We start from the raw sequence: 21,469 nt of genomic DNA on the forward strand, positions 1-21,469 counted from the left end.
GTAAAATGCTCCCCAAAAAAAAATTGACTTAAAGAAGAAAGGCTTCCTTAGGGCTTACAGTTCCAGGTTACAGCCCCTTTTGGAGGGGAAGGCGAGGAAGCAGGAAGCTGGAGCAGCTGGCCACACCACAGCTCCAGCCAGAAGCTGAGAGCGATGGGTGGATTCATGCAGTGCTCGGCTTGCTTTCTCCACTTCCTACAGTCCAGGATCCCATACCTCGGGAACACCTCACCCACCGTTAAGATGGGTCTTCCTGACCCAACTCCTGTAACCAAGACAAACCCCGCCCCAGCCACACCAGAAGCCCATCTCCAAAGTGATTGCAGATTCTGCCAAATCGACAGTAGTGTTAATCATAGCATGTATACAGACAGACAGTAAAAACGGCAACAACTTTTGGGTTAAGATTGTAGGAATGTAGGTATTTATGGAAGTGTTCTTCCGAAGTGTTTACACATTTGACAATTTTCTGACAGAAAAGTTTGGGTGGGGGCTTGATCTCAAGGCTGACCTCCATCAGGGGAGATGCGGGTAGATTCATGTTCTGCCCTATGTAGGACAAAGCTTTAAACCTAGCTCTTATCTGCATAGGGTTGCAAAGAAGCAGAAATGCTAAAATTTAGCAAAAGATAGGTTGTAGCTTTTTAAGTAAAATGTTGCCCTTTTTTTAAAGTAAAATGTTTCTCTTTTTTAATTTTATTAATTACAGTTTATTCACTTTGTATCCCAGCTGTAGCCCCATCCGCCATCCCCTCCCAATCCTACCCTCCCTCTTCTTCTCCTATGCCCCTTTTTTTATTTTTTTAAGATTTATTATTTATTTTATGTATATGAGTGCTCTATCTGCATGTACACCTGCATGTCAGAAGAGAGCATCAGATCACATAGATGGTTGTGAGCCGTCAGGTGGTTGCTGAGAATTGAACTCAGGACCTCTGGAAGAGCAGCCAGTGCTCTTAACCTCTGAGCCATCGCTCCAGCCCCCGTTTTTCTTTTTAGGGTCATTATATTTTATCTTTTTAGCTACTTTGTGTGTTCTTTGTGGATTCTTCTCCTGACTCTCTCCTGACAATATCTTGGTTAGCTCAGCTCAGCTTATCCTGGCTCAGCCGTAACTAACCATCCTCTCCTACTCTGCTGGCTCAGTTCACTTTCAATTGTCTCTGACCTTTGCTCTGCTTAGTCTCTTCTCTCTAGTTCTACTCAGTCTTTCTTACTGCACCAGTTGTCTTCTCTGACCCTACTCTTCTGTCTCCTGGATCCTCCTCCTCCTCCTCCTCCTCCTCCTCCTCCTCCTCCTCCTCCTCTCTCCTCCACTCAGTACTCTCAGTGCTCAGCCAGTGCTGACTTTTTTATCCTCTCCTGCTCCCAGAAGTCCAAGAGCTAACTGACACTGAAGGGCATAGGATCATTTAAAGGGCCAGGCACATAAAATATTTCATACTACAGTGGGTGAGTGGGAAGAAGATGGCGGAGCAGGGAGGAGCATCACACCATGTGCCCAACTTTATGTCACTTTAATTTGTGAATTACGAGACTTTTTGCCTTAAAAATGAATGTGTGAGCTGGATGGTGGTGGTGCACATCTTTAATCTCAGCATTCAAGAGGCAGAGGCAGACAGTTCTCTGAGTTCGAAGTCAGCCTGGTCTACAGGGTGAGTTCCAGGACAGCAAGGACTACACAGAGAAACCCTGTCTGGAAACCTCTCCCCGACTCCCTCAAAAAGAAAAAAAAAAAGTGTGAATGAATGAAGCGCATAATATCTAAGGAATGAATATAGAAAGCACAGATAAGGCTGGGATTGGAGAACCATGATTCTGTTCACAGCTGCTCGGGAGGTCAAGGCAGGAAGATTACAAAGTAAGATCTGTTTAGGCTACGGGGAGAGTTCAAGGCCAGCAGTTTAGTAAGACTGCCTGGAAATAAAAACTAAGTGGCCCAGAGAGGCGGCTCAGCGATTGAGAGCCCTGCTGCTGTTGCAGAGGACCTAGTTTCAATTCCCAGCACCCATGCTGGGCAACTCACAGCTGCCCGTCACTGCAGCTCCAAGGGGGCCTGACACTCTCTTCTAGACTCGAGGGCACCTGCATGCACATACATACCTCACTCCCACAGAGACACAATAGAATATTCAAATATGTCATATATATTTGATTAATATATAATAATAAAATAATTACAAAAATAAGGCCTTTATAAAGATAACAAGCGCTTCTTTCCCATGCTATTAGACATTCAGGGTGAAGGTGTGGTCTCTCGTGGGGCCTTTCTCCTCAGCTTGCAGGTACCAGCTGCCTGTACTCTCAGCATAATTGTCCCTCTGTGTCTCGACATCCAAATTTCCTCTTTTTATGAGGACATCAGTCACAGCAGGTCATTTTAACTTGATCACCTTCTAAATTTTCCATCTGCAAACACAGGACTACTCTTAGAGTTAGGAACTCAGCAAGGGGAAGAAGGCATGATGGAAGCCATACCAAGTCTTCCATTATAGGGAAGACGGCAATGTCCTGGTGGTAAAGGGTAGACTCCAGACTCTGCAAACATCCTCAGTGTTATTGAGCTGGGTACTAATGGCTAATGTGGGGACACTTCCATGACACACACTTATCACAAATGTAGTGAGTTTTAAAGTGGGGGAGCCCTAGACAGGCAGGAGACTTGGAAGCGTTGCTCTGAAGGTGGTAAGGCTACTGTCCAGTCACACTGACAGAAAGGCAGGCAGTTGGGCAGCTGGGAGGGTAGGGACATCAGTAGCAAATGGATCTGACTACAGCAGGGTCTCTGAGTTTGGGTCTGGACAGCCAGTTTGGTTTTGGGCTTGGTGGGCCCTCCCCAGTTGTGCTGTGGAAAGAGAAGTTTTGTCCCAAGATTGCAAAGTCCCTTGGAGAGGTGGCCCAGGCCTGTGAGCAGCACTGCCAGCGCCTGGCAGCCTGGTGCAGCAGCGGCCTCCTGTGCTGGCACCCTCTCTGGAAGTTGGTCCATCTTAGAGTTTCCAAAGTTTCCCCATAGCTGCCAGCAGCTGTTTCTATAGCAACCGATGCCCTTCACAAAGGGAAAAAGTGGAGAGGCCCTGAGTGGAGGAGAAAGGGGAGATGAGCTGCACAGATAGGTGACGGATTGACAAACCCAAAAGAGGAAAGGTGGGGCCTAGTTTTATTGCTGCTTTGTGGAAATTTTTGTCAAGCAACCTTGACCATATTGCTTGATTTGGTGTGTGATCCTTCTCCCGCTGCTGCAGAGAGGAGGCAAAAACTCCTGGTCAATGGCCACCAGCGAGCCAGGCACAGCTCGAAGGGGCAAAGAGCTGGAGACCCCAGGAAGGTAGCTGAGCCTCATTAAGGCTTACTCAGTGTGCCTGCCCCCTCCTTCTTCCTTGGAAAACTGCCTCCCAGTGAGGGTGTTGGCTGGTGTTCCCAGCTGTGTACCACGAGGCAAGTTCCTTAAGCTCTCTGTGATCAAAGGAGAGGCGTGATTGGACAGGGTACAGTGTGGCAAACATGCGGCACCCAAGAGTAACACTGAAACCCTTTTCCCATTTCTTTCCAGTCGGCCACGGGCAGAGTGAGGGAGAGAGGATGGTGGTATCGGACTTCCAAGTTTTTGTCAGAGATGTGCTGCAGCACGTGGACACCGTCCAGAAGGACTACCCTGAGGTCCCCGTCTTCCTCCTGGGCCACTCCATGGTAAGCAGGCCACAGAGAGGAGTTCAAAGCAAGCCTGGTCCCCAGAAGGCCACCTGACTTTCTGCCCGTCTGCCCTCTGGCATCTGCCTGGGTGCAGTGTCCTCTCCACACACCCTGTCTGTGGAGTCCTTGCACCCCCAGCACTTGGGAGTTGAACTAGGTCCTGGAGTTCATCCCTCCTGCTCAGGGCTGGAGGGATGGCAGGGAGAGTCAGAATCTCAGGAGACAGTCCTGAAAGCGGTCTGAGTCCCTTTTCCTTTGAGACCTCTGAGTGCCAAGAACCAACCAAGCTTAATCTCAGATGACCTGCACACACACACACACACACACACACACCACCACCACCACCACCACCACTACCACCACCACCACCACCATCATCTGCAGCCTCCAGGCCATTCATCCCAGCAGGAAAGCTAGCATAGGCCCGAGAACTGCTTAGACCCAGGACTACTCTACAGGGCACTGCCGCACTGCCTGGCCTGCCTTTACGGCTCTCGCCTGCCTGGCCTGCCTTTACGGCTCTTGCCTGCCTGGTCCCTGTAAGTGTTGGAGATTGCAAGCCTTGCTGTCAATTTCCTCTGGGATTCAAAGAGAGAAGACTGCCTCTGTCTCCTCCTCCTCTTCTTCCTCCTCCTCCTTTTCTTCCCTCCCCCGCCTCCTGCTCCTGCTCTATCCATGTTCACTCAATACTGGGTATTTTTCCTGGAACCTGAATTTTGGAATCATTACTGAACCAGAAAAAAAAATATATATATAGTGTGTGTGTGTGTGTGTGTGTGTGTGTGTGTGTGTGTGTGTCTGTCCACCTATTACTATAATTGGACTTTCCCTAAAGAAAGGAAACAACTCTTATAAAGCTTGTCAGAATAGATAAATGTGGGGCTACTGGCCTTTGGGCTTGAGCCTAGAAAGCAATGTGTTGTTACATTTGTGGCCCACAAGCAGGAACCTTCTTTGTATCTGTCTGAAATGTTTGTCCTTAGAAAACCCAGAGAAGGAAAAAATGTGCAATAAAAAACTCACAGAGCCAGGCACAGTGGTTCACTCCTGTAATCTCAGCACTCAGGCGGTTGCAGCAGAATTATGAATCTCTGGCCAGCCTGGGCTATAGAGTGATACTCTGTCTCAAAAGAAAATGAAAAAGGGAAGGGGGAAGAGAGAAGGCAAGAGAAGAAAAGAGAGGAAGAAGGGAAGGGAGTGGAGAGGAAAAAGGGGAGGAAGGGGAAAAGAAAAGGAGAAAAAGGAAGGAAAGGAAGGAACTATGGAAGGAAAGAAGGGATCTGCCAGCAGATGAAGTCTGTTTCAGGCCTGCTCTTGGGATCTTAGCCAGCACGGAAACGGGTAAGGGAGTCGGGTCAGCTCAGAGGCTGCTGCCAATCTGTCTGTCTTGCCTTGCAGGGCGGTGCCATTTCCATCCTAGCGGCTGCAGAAAGACCAACCCACTTCTCTGGCATGGTCCTGATTTCACCCCTGGTTCTTGCCAATCCAGAATCTGCTTCAACCCTCAAGGTAGGAAGGAGTTGGGATCACTATGGGTCCTGAATCTTCCGGAACATGATACATTCCTTTATAGCTGGAGTCTGTGTCAAAGGGCCTACTGACAGTCCTGAACTTCAGACACTATTGTGTTACAGGTTTGACGTCAGATAGTCACCAGGGCTCTCTAAGTTCTGAAGTCAGGTGTGTCTTTCCCCCAAACACAAAGGAAAAAGCCTTCCTGTTTGTGCATGTTGTGCGGGCCAAAGTTAAGGGGAGGAAAGGTTACAGGCATTCTCTAGCTGGCAAAGTCACGTTTGCTGACAAATCCCACGCAAGCATGGGCTGCTGTCACAGAATGTTTGCCAGCCTCAGCAGAAAGAAAACGCTGAGTGGAGTTGGGGCTGAGAATCCTGTTCCTGGCTGCTCCATTCCACCCCTGAGCAATTCCAGCCTTGACTGACAGTTGTATCATTTTGCATTGTGGGTATAATGTGCCGTGTGATCCGTGTTTGCCATTGTTGCTAGAGCTTTGACTCCCTTTGAAGGTGAACAGGGCAGCGAGGCACCTAGAACTGTATCTACTCCCATGCCCCAAGAAAGGGGCCAAAGCCAGTAGCCAGCCCTGAGGGACTATTGACCGGCCCTGAGTGTAGGTCTGTCCTCAGGAGGCATAAGAACCCCAGAGAGAGTGGAGCACCACTATGGTGTGCCACAAAGAGTGCCCCAGCTCTGGCAGAGGCTGCTGTGGCCTGAGCCAGCTCTCAGGATGCTTGGAGAGGGGTGAAGGTGAGGTGCTGTGTCCTGCGTCCAGGTGCACGGGGCAGCCTATATTCTCAACCAGCAAATTATGACAGGGGGGTTGTTTAAATACCAGTGTGGCCTCTTATGCCCCTATCTCTTGGGACCCACTCAGTGGAACCCGGTATTTGTCTGCGGTCCCCAGGCAGCACGTAAGGCACTGAGCACAGTGGCATCATGGAAAGATGCAAAAGGTGTGGACTTCTCCACATCTGCCCTGATTCTGTGAGACAAGACCAAGTTAGCCCAAGGCTCTTTCCTAAAGACAGCAAGTAAGACAGGTCAGAAGGGAAGGCTCTGCCACGTTCTCATGGCTTCATTCTGGAGACCTGTGTCCAGTGCATCATGGAGTCTCCCAACAGTGTTAGGAGTTGCCAAGTGGGAGCTGTGTCCACCCACACAGTCCCAGAGTAGGGAAGAGGCAAGACTGGTGTGCCGTGGGTGGGGACACTGAGGCTTGGGAAGAGGGAGTCTAGCCAGGATTAGCCCTAGAGTGGTGGGTGTGAGCCCCAGCGGGGATGCCCCTCACAGAGAAGAAAGTGAAGGTTTTCCCCTTAGAGAAAATCCACAGAACCTTTTAGATAAAGTGCACTATAGCAGCTGTGCTCAGAGGAGGGCCGTTGAGGTTTTCCCCCTGGGGTCCCGTGGGGCTCCATTTAGGACCAGCAGCAGCCACACTTCTGGGCTGCTGACCTTTCAGGCTTGATACTAATAGATCACCTTGTCAAATCAGGAGCCGGGGTCTCTAGGGGGACACAGGTCTCCTCTGATTAACCAAGACAAATTAGATTTCCCTTGGCCTGGTGAGGGCCAGTCTAACCCCTCGTCTGTTGCTGGCCCCAGGCTTCGGCCTGTGTTGTCTTTGACTGGCACAGTCAAAGAGTGACTCCTTGGTTCACCCGCCGGGGACACGAGGCTGCTCTCCGCTTACGGCCTCGCCTTCAGACAGGCTCCCTGAAAGAGGGCCACCACATCTTTTTTTTTTTTTTTCTCTCCAGTGTAATTTTAAATATTAAAGAATGATGTACAAAGTTCAAGTGTCAAAAGATAGAAAAGGGTATGGAGAAAAAGCGGCCTGGGGGAGCGGGTCAGCAGCCGTGCTGTCAGAGATAGCATCCAGGATAGAGCTGGCATGCACACGCGCCGTTTGTTCTTTCCGCAGATGGGGACTTGTTCACGGATCTTAGGGGATATCATTCCGTGTTCCTTTGGCTGGGCTGCTTGTTCTCCGAGGAGTTTGGTTTTACTGTGTCATTGTTGTTGAATGCCTTGGTGGTCGTTCCCCATCAGAATCTAAACAGGGCCTCCCACGGGCACAGACCCTTACTTGGGGCTCCCCATCGAGCAAACTTCAGCTTTCCACTTTCCAGTTGCTTGCTCCTGTGAGCCTCAGGTGGACCGCCGCTTGCGGCCTCTGTGCTCCCGGAAATGAAGTGGAGGTGGGGTTCCCAGGAGGCCACTCTGAGGGATGGGGTTTACAGTTGAAGGGTGGGGTGGAGGACAACTTCCCTCAGGATGTCCTGCAGGTAGTCCCAGAGCCACATGGATCCCTGAACTCATTTAATGGGGCATGCCACTTGGTGGTGGGCACTGGCTTCCGGTGCATGAATGTGGGACCCACATGGTGGAATACAGCACAGGAAGAGAAATTGTGTGTCCTCAGAATGCAGCCCTCAGCCAAGACCCTACCCTCAGCTGGTCCCCAGGTAGTGCGTACATCAGTCTTCATGTTCTGTGGGCATGTGAAGGTGACTGCTTAACCCCTGGGATGGGAGGATGCCCAGTCACCAAAAGCTCGCCACCATCTGCTTTTTACACCGAGACTCTGTTCAGACAAGCTGGGATATATTTAGCCCGGGGAAGAGACTAAGGACAAAGACAGCAGTGCCCAAGCACTCTCTGCTGAGGAAGTGGTTTCATAGGGAAAACGGCAGCAGTAGAAATTTAGAGACTGAAATTTTGGAGGACAGGTCTCAGGGGCTCACCAGTGCTGGCTGCTGCCTTGAATAGTCTCATGTGTCTTCTAGGATCCCTTCTTTTTCTAGGAGCCTCAGGAAAGGCAAAACTCTTGGGCAGGGCTGGGCTGTGGCTGCTGGGGGTGTCATCTGTTGGGACCATCTTCCTGCCTGAGATCCCTGGGGTCCTAAACAGGGCTTTAGGATGCCCGTTTCCAGCTCTGGGGGGCCTCTAGACAAAGTAAGGAAAGGGCAAGCTCTGTGAGACCTGTCTCACAGAGGACACTGTTTTTCTTCCACAACACCTGCAAGGACGTGACATAACTCCCAATTCGCAGGCCAGGAAATGAGGCCATTATCTTCCTCGAGGTCAGCTTGAGCCAGTGAGCCCCTTTCACCCTAAAACATGCCCGAGGTCAGCTTCCTGTGACCAGATCCTACTTCCCATCTGAACACCCCAAGGCTGTTTTTGTCACTGGACTCCAGTGGTCTGGAAGGGATATGGAGTAGGGGGACTACAGGTGAAGGGCATTGCATGAGCCAGTGGGGAAGCCACCATAAGATCTAGATGAGATTTTCCTTCAGGCCCACAGGCACCCCAAAGTCATCAGAGCATGCTCCGGGCCGCTGGAAATGCACTAGAAGTCTCTGTGGCACAACCCCACAGAGAGATGCATTCTCGCCCAGACAACCTCAGGTTACCCTAGGAGAGCCTTGCCGGATCACAGAAGGGTCCGTCCTGTGGCCTCTTGAATGCAGGACAGCTTTGGGGAACCACATTAGAATGAAGGAGCAGTAATTACCTCTCACACAAGTTCTGGCAGAAGCTTAAAAATGATCAGAGGAGCTATTAAGACCTTTCGGATCAATAAAGGCATTTATGCATGTCTCTGCTGTTTACAGTGACAGGCACTGCAGTTGATTCAGAGCTGTCCCCAGGGTACGACAGGGACTCAGGACTTCCCCCCTCCTCCAGGCCTTGCTCATCAGGGGAGCAGCCACCGTTGTGGGAGAAAAGTGTTCCTGTTTATAGGGCCTACATCATGGGTTGTACAGCTTCACCCACAGAGCCAGTCATAGGAGTGCAAAGCTGCTGTCCCAGTTCTCCAAAAGTGGAGGCAGAGGGTGGTGAGTTCAAGGCTAGTCCAAGCTACCGGGTAAGTTCCTGTCTCAAAAAACAACACAAAAGTTGCAGGTCACACACACCCAGAGTCTCCACTAGGGGCGCTGCTTGCTTCTCATCCAGTTGACCAGCAAGGACCAAGGGACAAGCTCTGCTGGGGTCAGTCATGGGAAACACCCCAGGAATCCTTGAGGGGAGGGGACTTTATTGTCCCCATTTGAAAAAAAAATGAAGAACACACATAGGTAACTCGCAGATACACATGCATGAATAAGCACACATGCACACACACACATATGACATGTGCATGACACATAAACACAGGCATGCATACACACCCATACACGTGTACACGCAGACACACACACACACACTGTGAAAGCAGAAAGGGTACTTACTATCTGAGGAAGGAATGGGCTCAGCAGGAAAGGGCAGTGGGGAGCAGGAGAGAGGAGGAAATATAGGCAAAAGACGTGGTAAAAACGAATGAAAAGTCTGTGAAACCCAACATGTTGTGTGGTGGTCATATGCTAACACATGCTAACAAAAGTTGTTTAAGAGACTTCCCCAAGGAGTCAGACCCCGACTTTACACCCAAGTTGACCAAGTTGGGTCTGACTTGCCTGTTAGGGCGGTGGGGAAGGCGGGCAGCTCATGGTCTCCTCATTGTGAGCTGGGCCCCGCGGCTGTCTTCACAACCTGCAGGATAACTTCAAGAACAAGGCCAGCCCTATTGAAAAGGCGACCACACTGATGACAACTTGGATGCCATTTGCATTCTATCTGTGGGTGAGCACAACCCCACCCTCTGTCTCCTGGGGCAATCGGTAGCTAGGCCTGCTGCTGTGGCCGAGGCTTAGGGATATGATCACACCTGCTTCTCAGAACCGTCTGGCAACCTTGATCCCTGGCTCTTCCAGTTGTGGGATCTGCTGTGCTGCCTTCCTTCTCTGCGCCTGAGTGTTATCACAGCCCTGCTGTCCTTTATCCAATCAGCATCATTCCACTGCCTTTCTCCTCCCATCCTCCATCCCTGCCTCGTGCATATGCTTGATGCCCTGTGTCTCGGGAACAGATCTCTGCCCGCCTTGATTTGTTGGTGGAAGCAGCTACTTTATAAAGTACGTGTATCTCTTTAAGCCATGATGTTGTTGTTGTCCAGAGATGTTCTCCCCTTCGAGTGGGCCCTGTTAGAAATGTTACCATGCAGGTTTAGAAAGCTGGTGACCAGAGCTGGGTGAGCATCTGAGCCTGTCCAGCAGCAGGGGCTGAAATAGGACCCCTACGCTGCCTGCACACTGGGGTCAGTGAGGAGCTTTCAGCCCGGGTCTGCAGGGTCCTGCCTCAGGCCAGGGAGGTCAGAGCTCTTGGAGAGGCCTGGGTATCTGTGGCCAGTGGGCTGTCAGGTCCTTGGACAACACTCACTTTGGTTTCTTTTCCTGTGGCTGTGATAAAATATCCTGACAAAAGCAACTTAAGGTAAAAAGGGTTTATTCTGATCTCAGTTCCAGGCTACAGTCCATTAGTGTGGGAAAGACACAGCAGCAGGAGCTTGAGGGAGCTGGTTACACTGCATCCGTAGCCAAGAGTCAGAGAGCATCCAGGGGATGCTTGCCTGTTAGTGCTCCACATTGCTCCCCTTCTCCATTTTATACAGTCAGGGATCCTAAAAAGGGAACGGCTCCACCGGCAGTAGGCGGGTCTTCCCTCCTCAAGTCTAACAACCAAGACACCCCCAGGGGCCCAGCTCACAGGTAATTGTAGACCCTGTCAAATTGACAGCTAACTCTATCACTGCACTGCACATACGAACCCCTCTTTCAGAGTTTTCCCTTCCATGGCTGTCCAGGAATGGGGCATCCGCGCTGAGCATCGCCAGTCTCTCTGCAGGGTTGGCTGGTACCCAGATGTCCCACAGCCACCAATGTACTGAGACCCTTCTGTTTTCTGGGTGGCATCCTGTGGGGCAGACCCTGACAAAAGGCTGCATCCCTGCAGGCGATGGCCCTCATCCCTGTCTGTGAGTGGGAAGCCAGTCCTGTTGCTAGGACACCAGCGTCTTCATCTAAACAGCCAGCACTGGACATTCATTGTTAGGAGGCGGTGCTTAGCAGAACACCCCCCCCCCAATTCTGGGGGCTAGCACAGTAACTTCATGGGGCAGGAGCTACTGCATTCGAGCGTGGCTACTATGGCACCAGTTCCCACATCCACGCCAAGGTCCAGTGTGTTCCTACCACACCTCCCCACTGGGCCTCCATTGGAAAAGGAGGTGAGGCCACATTCCACTGTTCATCTCAGGGGGGTGGGGCGCAGTCTGTTTTGAAAAGCAACATATCTTGGGGAGTAGTGACTTCTCCCTCAACCCCCCAGTTTTCTACAAAAGCTTCCTTTAGCTGCCCAAGTGTTCCTCCTTAATGGCGAGAGGATAGAGTTGTTTTCACAGTACTTCTCCCCTGGAGGCAGATTCCCTGACACCAAGGCCCCTTCTCTGTAACTCCAGCCATTCCCAGTCCTTATCTCCATCTTGAACCTCAGTGTCTGCTTGAGAGCCTTGGGCGGAGGCCTCAGCACCTTGGGGCATCAATACTTTGTCTCGGGAGGAGCCAGCAGCACGTTGGTTTGTCTCTGTGCAATGAGCAATCCTGAACAGGACTTCCGTGCCCAGAGTCACATGAATTGGATGGCACACAGCATGAGAGGGATCTGGTGGTGGCTCTGTTGAACTGGAAAAGGCACTGAGTGCTCTTCCCCTGTTGCAGGGCCAGTGCTGAGGCAGTCTCTGCTTCTCTGTTTTGCTGTCCCTCTTCACTGACCCCCATCTCACTGTCCCCCATGAATGCAGCTAAGAGCACCTGTACCACAAACTGTCAACCATGGCATCCACAAATGCTCCCTGTGGTGACCCAGTAGAGATCAACTGATCTATCAATTGATTGATCCATTCTGCTGGAAGGGTTTTGCGGTGGGTAGCTAGATGTTCCCTGGCTGTGGCTGTGGCATTGAGGGTGGGCAAAGAGTCATCTGGATCAGGCAGAAGGGGACAGTGCCTGGGATAGTGGTGTAAATAAATCTGTCCTCCTGTGGCCTGGGACCTTGCTGCAGCCTCTGATCAGGGATAGAGTGAGATAACTCTCAGCCCTTGAATGGATTCAGGGAGCTGGGGCAGAAGTCGTGGAGACCAGCGGAGTGTCTAGAAGTCAGTTCCATGAGACTTCATGATGGCGTGGAGATTCCCCCATAGCAACTCTGCCATTGGACTGCCGTGCTGCTCAAGGAGGCTGTCCTTATTTTTGATTGTGAATTATTTTGCTCTCCGAGGTCTGTTTGCTGTCCTTTACAAGCAGACACTCACGTATACCCACATGATGTTTGTAACCTTGCCTAAGAAATCATTCCTGATTGGCTGAATAAAAGGCCTACACCTGGGAAGGCAGAGCTAAGGTTTGAGGGCTTTGGGGACATAGGGATCACAGTAAAGAGACAGGTACGGGATGAAAAAGAAAGAACAGGGTCACCATGGGATGACAGGTAAAGAATCACGTGGACCAGGAGGAAATTCTGCATGGGGAGAATTGGCCCAGATGAAGAACATATGCAAGTATTTTGGGATTATGGATGGGAAGCAGCCCAGATCGAAATGATTAAAGCAGATGGCATAGGACGGGCTGGGAGATAACGAGATAGCTTAGGTGGTAATATCTGCCCAGCCCCAGGTAAAATAAGGCTATTCTAAACTCAGGTGTCTGTGTCTTTTATTATGATAGCGGGTTAGATAACACTGCCCCCAAAATTATAGGTTTTAACAACGAACTTTATTAGCCCATTTATATTTTCTTCCAACAGAGGCTATGGCAATGGCCAGCCCCTTTGCTGCAGTCTGAATCCAGTGATGGCCACGGGGCTGCAGCCCACAGCTTCTTTGAACCTTGCTTGCTGTTTCTCCTTCATCCTTAGATTTTGTAGCTTCTGAAAGCACAGCTCCTAACTCCGGAACTCAGGCTCTCAAGAAATCCCTCACTTCTTGGATTTTACAAACACTTCCCCCAAGTGTTTGTCAGCACTCCCAGACCCCAAGCCTTTCCCGTGCTGCATGTGTGCCGAGCTGCTGCCTAAAAGCTAGCTCTTACACACACACACACACACACACACACACACACACACCAGACAGAGACTCACACAAGTACACTAGCACACACACACATACATGCACACTCATACACAACTCGTACACCCCAGGCGGCTTCACAGAGGGTAACCTGTTGGCCCCCCACATACTGTGTTCAGATGGAGTTCTCTTGTGTCTGCGCTGGGCTGTCCAGCATTGAGCTCAGGGCTCTGACACTTGAGTTAGTAGCAGCAGTAACCATCACCTTTATTTGCCTGGTGCCAGCATGCATTCAGAATGCAACAGGCTAAGGTGTTCCCCCGAGGTAGGAGTTGCTGACCGTGCCCTCTGGGGACAAGCAGATGATGACATGGTGCTCAGAGTACATTCCAGTACAACATCCCTTAGGGAAAAGCAGGCCTTACTCTACCTGGTCCTTGTTGGAGGACTGTGAGTACAGAAGAGGCAGGTGGGCGGAGGCGCCTGGCTAGGCCCAGCTACAGCATCATCTAGAGAATGTCAGTGGCTGCTATGTTCATCAGAAGGAAAACGAGAGCTTTCGGGTACTAACATAGAGAGAGATGGACACAGAAAGGGAGGGACAGACAGTCCAGGCCCCAGGACATAATGGACAGATGTGTCTTCATGCAGGCCTGATGACCACAAGAAAGCCAAGCTTCCATTGTCCCAGTATCTCAAGGTCCCAATAAAAAGTGTTTACAAATGCTGGATTAAGCCCTACTCACAGGATTCAGTTAACATCAAAAGGCAGGGCTGCCTAGCACAGAGGCCCACCTAGAAAGAGGCTACCTAACACAGAGGCCCCACGTACCACAAACAATTTACCCACCATCAAGAGACCAATCTGTGCGCCAAGAGCCCTCCACACTTCCTAAGAACTTACCCTTCGCCAGCTCCCATGGTTCTAATTTCAGCATTTCACAGCTCACTTTTGAAATAGCTTCTTTCGCCCCAAGTGTCTGCACTCACTACAGACATGATATTAAACAGCCTCTCTCAGAAGGCAGACGTGCAAGATTGGGTCTTCTGCCTTCCTGGGGATATGTGAGATTCAAATGGGGGATGCTGGGCTGAGACCCAAATCAGGTCTAGGCCTGTGTGGTATCCTGAGCCTTTTCACAAGAGAGTAACTAACCTTCGCAGTGGGCCTTCTGGGGACATGACAGAGTCCCCACTGGCAGCTGTGCCTACAGAGCTCAGTACTGAGGTCCCAGCCTGCGTTCCTGGCTCACGGAGCTGGGAATCAGACACAGAGCTCCTTCTCTCCACTCAGAACTTCCTGTTCAGGCTGGTGACGGTTTCTTTTCCATGTTGTGGTAGAACACAACCTGCAAATGATTCTCTCTGATCCAAGCTGCCCATGTCCCTCGCTCGCTCGCTCGCTCGCTGGCGGCTGATCCAGTGATTCTGACTGTGCTGTGTCGTCTTGGGGAAGGGGCACATCCAGGGGTGCAGCTTTACCAGTGGCCCTCAAAAGTAATTCACCCTTATGCCTGGTGTGTGCTTGTATCTGAGCAGAATCCACAGCAAGGAGACAGACCTGGCGGTCGTGCCAGCAGGAGCGGCCGAGCACCAAGGCTGCTGCGCTCATCTTGGGTGCCTGTTCCTCGCCCGGGCTCTACTCTAGCCCTCCAGCATGGACGGCTTGCACTCATGACCCTGATTTTGCCTCCCTGCCCAGGTCCTTGCTGCCAAAGTGCTCAATCTTGTCCTGCCAAACATGTCCTTGGGGCGCATCGACTCGAGCGTGCTGTCTCGGAACAAGTCGGAGGTAAGTGTGGGTAGATAAAGGGGCGTTTGGGGGCAATAAGCAGGTGAACGCAGGTCCCAGGGAGACAGGACGTCTGCTCTCTCCTCCTCGCTCTGATGCCCTTTCTCTGAGTGATGGGGTGATAGGAACACAGGGAAGAGAGTTTTGTCCTTGCCTTAGGGGATAGGGAAGGTGGAGAGTTGAAAAGAGCTTGATGGAGGACATGCTGTGTGCTTAGTCAGGTCTCTCTGGTTGCAAGTGACAGAAACCCAAGCCAAAGAGATTTAAGGGGGTAGAGGACGGCCCAGCAATTAAGAGAGCTTCCTGCTCTTGTAGAGAACCCCAGTTAGGTTCCCAGGACCCCTCACACCGTTGCCTTACAAACTACCTATAATTCCAACGCCAGGGGATTGACACTGTCTTCTGGCCTCTACAAACACCCACACATGTGATGTGTACCTAAATATGAAAAATAAACTGCGGGATTTAAGCACAAGAGGGCATTTATTGGTAACAGGAAATAAAGGCTTCAGACACAGTTGGATCAGGGATCTAAATCTCTGTAAGAACCTTCCCTTTATCTGTCTCTCCCAGACCAGCTCCCCTGCTTGGCTTCCCCACCCAGGCTGTCCCCAAGAAAAGGCAAAGGAGCCACTAGCCTCCTACAACACAGTGCTGCTCCCTTAGATGCCCCAGGCTAGCTCTGTTTGTCAGGTGTGTAAAGCCCGGAGGATCTGCAGGAAGTGGGTAGGGCTAGCCCCACCTAGACTGTGGGCTGAGTGAAAAGAAGGCAGGTGCCTGGATCACGGTGGCAGGAAGGACAGACCCCTGCTATAGGTGCACAGACAGTGCCTGCAGTGAGAAGACCTGCCTGGGTTCCCATTGCTGGGCTAGCCTGCGAACTTGCTGGGAGTTCCCACTGGTGATCAAGCCTGAAAACCTGAAGGCTTGAAGGAGCAAAACCCTGAGATGTGGAAAGGCACCAGAATTACCCTGACAACTAAGCAAATTTGGTTTGCCGACTCTTCTGCCTCAGTTTCCTTCCTTGTGGTGGAAGCTTGAAAGAGTGAATCACAGGCTCCCAAGGACCCGGTTCCCCTGCCGGAGACTCCTGACAACCCAGGGGTCTAGCCTGCTTTCCTGGGCAGTCAGTCTGGCCTCCTGCTCAGGTTCCACGCAGGGACACATGTGGGAGCTGGGGCTGAAAATGCCTTTATCATCATGCAAGGGGGTGGAGAGCCCAGCCTGTGGGGCCAGCTGCGTAAGAGAGAGGTGAGAGGCTGGGGTGTAGCCTAGCATGCAGAGCTCATCTACCTGCAGGAAACCCTGGGTTCTGCCACACACCCCTCCCCACCAAGAAGAAAATTCAGGTGGGGAAGGGGCAGGGGGAGGGCATTCCAGGAAGCCTAAGGGCCTCAGATGTGAGGACCTTGCCCACCTTCCCTTAAGCTTTTACCACAGCTTTATTCTAAAACGTGTGGTGCTTCTCAAGCCCACATTCTGAGGCCAAATTTGGTTGCGGGTGATGGGGGGGCAGCTTGTGTGGCTCTCAGTCTTTCTGAATGTTTGAACACAGATCCAGAAAGGCCAAAGGCAGCCAACAGAAGTTGGATTTGGGTCTGGGCAAGCTCAACCTAGGAGGAAAGTGAGGCTCAGAGAGAGTGAGTGATGAGTGATGAGTGATGAGTGATGAGTGTTGCAGGATAGGGCAGAACTGGGAGATGAAATTGTTTGATCAGCCAGTCTGTGCTTGGGCTGGTGCCTCCTTCCAGCTCCTATATAGATCTCAGAACCTGTTCCGTTTGCTGTGCTGGGCCACGCAGCCCACTCTGGGTGCCTTTGTGATAGTGACAAGCTCCATGGGAGGCAGGGACTCCTTGACCTGCATGCATCTCAAATAATGGGTCCAATTTGGGTGGGTGCTAGCTGGCTAGTGAGCCCAAAAGAGACGGGCGAACAGGAACTTGCCTTAGAAATCTGCACCAAATAGTCAGGTTGCCTGTCTTAGTGCACAAAAGGCAAAGAGAAAGGAAGGAAAATCGAGATTATTCCAGGCCCTCTCTTGAAAGAACAGCAAAGCACTTCTGATGTCTCATGGAAAATGAAGGGTGCGGTGAAGGGCAGCTCACAGGTCTCATGGTTCCCATCTACCACCTCTGTCCTTCCGGCCACCCAGAGAGCTGAAGGTGTTTCCCTGCTGGGGACATAGAACTGGAGGTGCTGGGCAGCCTGGAGATCTCTGCCTTCAGGTGGGTGCAAGAGCCACACACACCCCCATTCCTCAGTAGGGTCTCTGCCTCCCTGCTGCCTTTGAACCTGCTCTGAGCCTTAAAAATAGCCACTCCACCCACCCAAGGGAAGAAGAGGTGCCACCCAGCAGCACACAGCAGGAGTCTCAAGGTTCCTCTTTAAATGGCCCATTTCCCATGGAGCCCAACAGCTAGGAAAACCTCAAAACACCAAGCCAAGTGCTCCCGTAACTGTCCAACGCAGGATGGTGGAGGACGGAGCAAAGGACGTTAGCAGATAGCACAGGGTAAAGGCCAGAAGGCAGGTTCTGGGGAAGCGGGTGGCTCCCTGTTTGGATGACAACACCGTTAGCACCACTTCACAATGGCCACCCCTGAGTCTTACTCTCTGTGGTACTTCCTGAAGCTATTTCCACACCTTCCCTGAGTCAGTTTTTGAAAGCTTGGACCAGAAAGAAGGCAAACCACTCACCCAAACAGCACACTTAGTGAAGTCAGGATTGAGCCCAGGTTCATCTCGGGCCAAATGCACTTGACAGTCACACACTAGAAACAAAATTGTAGCTATCAACACACACACACACACACACACACACACACACACACACACACGCAGCTCTTAAAATCACTGTGAGCCACATGCAGCCATGAGAGCTACATAGACATTGCATGTGCCCATCGCCCTGCTTCCTCACAGGAAGGAAGATACCTAGCCAGGTGTTGACCCTACATGGTTACAGTCACTCCTGCCCATAGTCATGCCATCCTTAGCCTTGACAGCCATAAACCTTTCCAAAATGCTAGCCAGGACATGCCTGGAGCCCTGACTTCCACCCTTAGAGCCACAGAGAGAGAAAAAGAGCCCACAGTGACCTCATCAAAGGATTTGGGGCCTCCCTCAGTTTTGCCAAATATCTCCTGCCCCCCCCACACACACACTTTTTTTTTTTACTTAGTTCCCTTCTGTGCCTCCCTCCCTTCTGTCCCAGCTATAATTCTATGATCTGCCCTCATTTAAGGGTGCTGTGCCTTCTCAGAGTCCAGGCACCCTTTCTCTTGCTAAGCACTTCTAGGGATGACCCTTGCCTTGGTAATGTTTCTCACTCCTTAGAGAATAAGGCAAGCCCTTGACCCAAAGCATACAGACAGCTTCTTAACTAGCTTCTTGTTGGCACTACTGTGCTCCTAGCCCAGAAGGTGCCAGTGTGTAAACAAAGTCTGTGTGACCAGGAAATAGAAACAAAGACAGGAGCAGGAAGTGGCTGGGGCCATGAAGCAGTTAAACCCAGGAGTAGACTCCTCAGGGACCTAGCATATTGGGACACTCCAGGGGAGCAGGATGAAGCCTCTGTGAGGATATGAATAGCAGACTCAGTACAGCAGGGGGCTTGGAGCCCACAAGGTCGTCATCCTCAGAGCCTGGGAGAGACTGGCATAGATGCCGCATGAACAGATCCAGAAGCAGCAATATGGCAGGCAGGAGCTGGTCCCCTCCTCTGGCCCATGCCTTCTTGGAGTCCAGGCACCCTTTCTATTGCTAAGCACTTCTAGGGTTGACCCTTGCCTTGGTAATGTTTCTCACTCCTTAGAGAATAAAGCAAGCCCTTGACCCAAAGCATACAGACAGCTGCTTAACTAGCTTCTTATTGGCCAGGATGTGGTCACATGACCACACCTACCTGTAAAGGAGGCTGAGATGTGTACTCTTTATCTGGAAGGTTCTGTACCCTGCCCAATACCAAGAGCTCTCACAAGGAGAACAGGAAGGAGTTGTGGTCCCAATGCCCATGGGCCACTAGACTTGTCAGTGCCTCAGTTTCCTCTCCAGTTTCAGAGGGGTAATAAGAGCCTTGCATTCGTGTGGGGCACTGTATCTGTGCCATCTGCAGGAGCTCAGGTGGCAGCTGTTGTTTTGCTATGCAGTGGAGTCCTGAGTGGTACCTCCAGCACCAGGATCTGCCCAAGGTGTGTTTCTGATGGTGGCACAACTGTTGCTGCCACTCTCGCTATTGCCATCAAGAGTTGGCCAACCCTAAGCCTAGAACTCTTATGGTGGTCTCAGGACCTCTCACCCAGGGCTCCCTAGAGACTCTGAAAAACCTGTGGTGGCCTGGGTGTATGGCCAGCTCTCTCCACACTGCCCTGCGCTGCTCTCTCAGACTCACGTTCTCTCTTACCCTGATGAACAGATGGCCTGGCTCTGTGGGGTTCTTGCCAGCTCAGCTGCAAGAAGTGTCTAATCCGTCTCGTGCAGCTCATCACAAATGGTCAGCTTGGCGGGGCTCAGTCCCCGGCCAGCATGGGAAGGAATCCAGGATGTCAGGGTGACTGCAGGACAGCCTGTCCCTTCTTACATGGGTCTGGAATTCTGGCCAGGCCTTTGAATGGGTGGCAGCAGAAATGGGAGAACTTAGGTCCAGGCTCAGAGATCCCTTCCCTAACAGGTCCAGCAGCCCTCACTTCCCCTCGCCTTGGGCTTGCCATCTGGTTGTCCCAAACCTGCACAGAGTCTAGCTGCACAGAGAAAAGTAAGCCCTGGGGCCATCACGGCTTCACACCTGCTCTTGGGAACCTAAGAGATTTGTAGAGGAGAAGGGCTTCCTACCCCATCTTGTCAATCACCCCACATAGACAGACAGAGTTGGGGATGAGACAAGGACGCAAGAAAACCCACCATTCCGTTAATCCTCAGTGCCCTCAGAGCCACTCTTGAGCCAGATAAACCAAGTAGATAACATGGTGCTTTTGCGTTTTGTTTCATATTTATTTTTTGAAACAAGGTCAGTCTGGCCTTGAACTCAAGCTCCTCCTGCTTTGACCTCCCACCATGCATGGCTATGTTGCTGTTTATATTTGTAAAAACCCAACTTAGTATTGGAAATTTTCTACAGGCCCTTATGTAGGCACCCAGCCCTCCATATCCTTGGACTCCACATGGGAGATTCCCAACAGCCATTTCTTATCTGTTCTGCACAGCCCAGCATTTCTGTAGCCCTGACCTTGGCCTACATATGACAAGCATCTAGAGATGACTAAAGCACAGGAAAGGGTATGTGGGTTCTCCTCAGGCAATGTATCAAGCTATGCGAGGTACCTGAGCACCTCAGACTTTGGGGGTCCTGGACCTGCTCCTCAATGTATGCCGAGCCAGAGCTGTGTGAGACATGCTGGGAGGTCTAAGTGCCGAAGTTCAGAGCACAGTTCAGACCCACGTTCTCGGGGAATTGGCGGGGGGAGGGGGTCACTGAACACACCGCCGGTCACCACAACCCTTGGGCAGGCAGAAGACCCTCTTGGGAGCCCACAAGCTGACAGATTCTCCTCCTCTCAGGTTGATCAGTACGACTCCGACCCACTCATCTGCCGCGCAGGGGTGAAGGTGTGCTTTGGCATACAGCTGATGAATGCTGTCTCAAGGGTGGAGCGCGCCATGCCCAAGCTGACACTGCCATTCCTGCTGCTGCAGGGTTCAGCTGATCGGCTGTGTGACAGCAAAGGTGCCTACCTGCTCATGGAATCATCCAGGAGTCAGGACAAGACACTCAAGGTGAGGAAGAGGAGACCATGTCCCAAGGAGTCTTGGAGGGATCAGACCAGACTGGCAGGGGAAAAGTGTTGAGGGGCTAGAGGCAAATGAGCATGGGTCCCCAGTTCACCGTTTCACAAGAATGAACCTCTACTGAGGAAGAGAATAAATAATCTGATGGTATGGGCAAGGAAAATAAAAGCCTGCAGCTGGGCACAGGCGACAGGGTCTTATGCAAACTTCTGGGTGGGCAGTGCTCAGGCCACGAAACAGAGAGTGCAGGTTCTGGGGTACTCGGATGAGTCAGGTCTCTGAGGTTATCTGCAGGGCTTGGCACTGTGGTGGGGGCAGGCCACAACCTGATGTTCTTTGTTTGACACAAAGAACAATCATACCCCCCAGTGGCTTTTAAGACATAAGGTGTTCGAGATCAACATTTCATTTGTCCCACTGAACTAGGAGGTGAGGCCCTGCTGGGCACCAGACAGTATGTGTCCCTGAAACTGAAGCATACACACCCAGGCTCCTACATTGATAGGCTTCTGGACTGGGCCGGTGACAGGGGTGTCACAGAATCTGCCCTACACCCTCACTGTGATATGAAGACAGCTAGGTGGCTTTAAACAGTGGTGGAGTCGGAATCGGAACTGGGATCCTCAGACTGAGTCTATCGTCTCCCCCAGCCCTGCACCACCTGGCAGAGACAATTCGTACCTTTGCGAATTGTCCAGGGCTTGGCCATGGCGCTGCACAGTAGTGGCACTCTTGCC

At 51.5% G+C, this 21,469-nt stretch overlaps 1 protein-coding gene across 7 annotated transcripts in view; it reads left to right on the forward strand.

Moving 5' to 3' along the window:
- Positions 1-21,469, forward strand: part of Mgll (monoglyceride lipase) — a 178,169-nt gene that overhangs the window by 152,417 nt on the left and 4,283 nt on the right. For 6 of the 7 annotated variants that reach the window (XM_055617409.1, XM_055617408.1, XM_055617410.1 and 3 more), the window contains 5 exons: positions 3,551-3,687; positions 5,089-5,199; positions 9,751-9,834; positions 14,856-14,945; positions 20,505-20,720. In XM_055617409.1, coding sequence (XP_055473384.1) covers positions 3,551-3,687; positions 5,089-5,199; positions 9,751-9,834; positions 14,856-14,945; positions 20,505-20,720 — 638 coding nt within the window. The remainder of the gene's footprint in view (positions 1-3,550; positions 3,688-5,088; positions 5,200-9,750; positions 9,835-14,855; positions 14,946-20,504; positions 20,721-21,469) is intronic. The other variant, XM_055617411.1, reaches the window with a different exon arrangement.

Source organism: Psammomys obesus, unplaced genomic scaffold (genome assembly GCF_907164565.1).
Source record: "Psammomys obesus unplaced genomic scaffold, mPsaObe1.curated_primary_1811, whole genome shotgun sequence".
In the NCBI taxonomy this organism is placed as follows: Eukaryota; Metazoa; Chordata; class Mammalia; order Rodentia; family Muridae; genus Psammomys; species Psammomys obesus.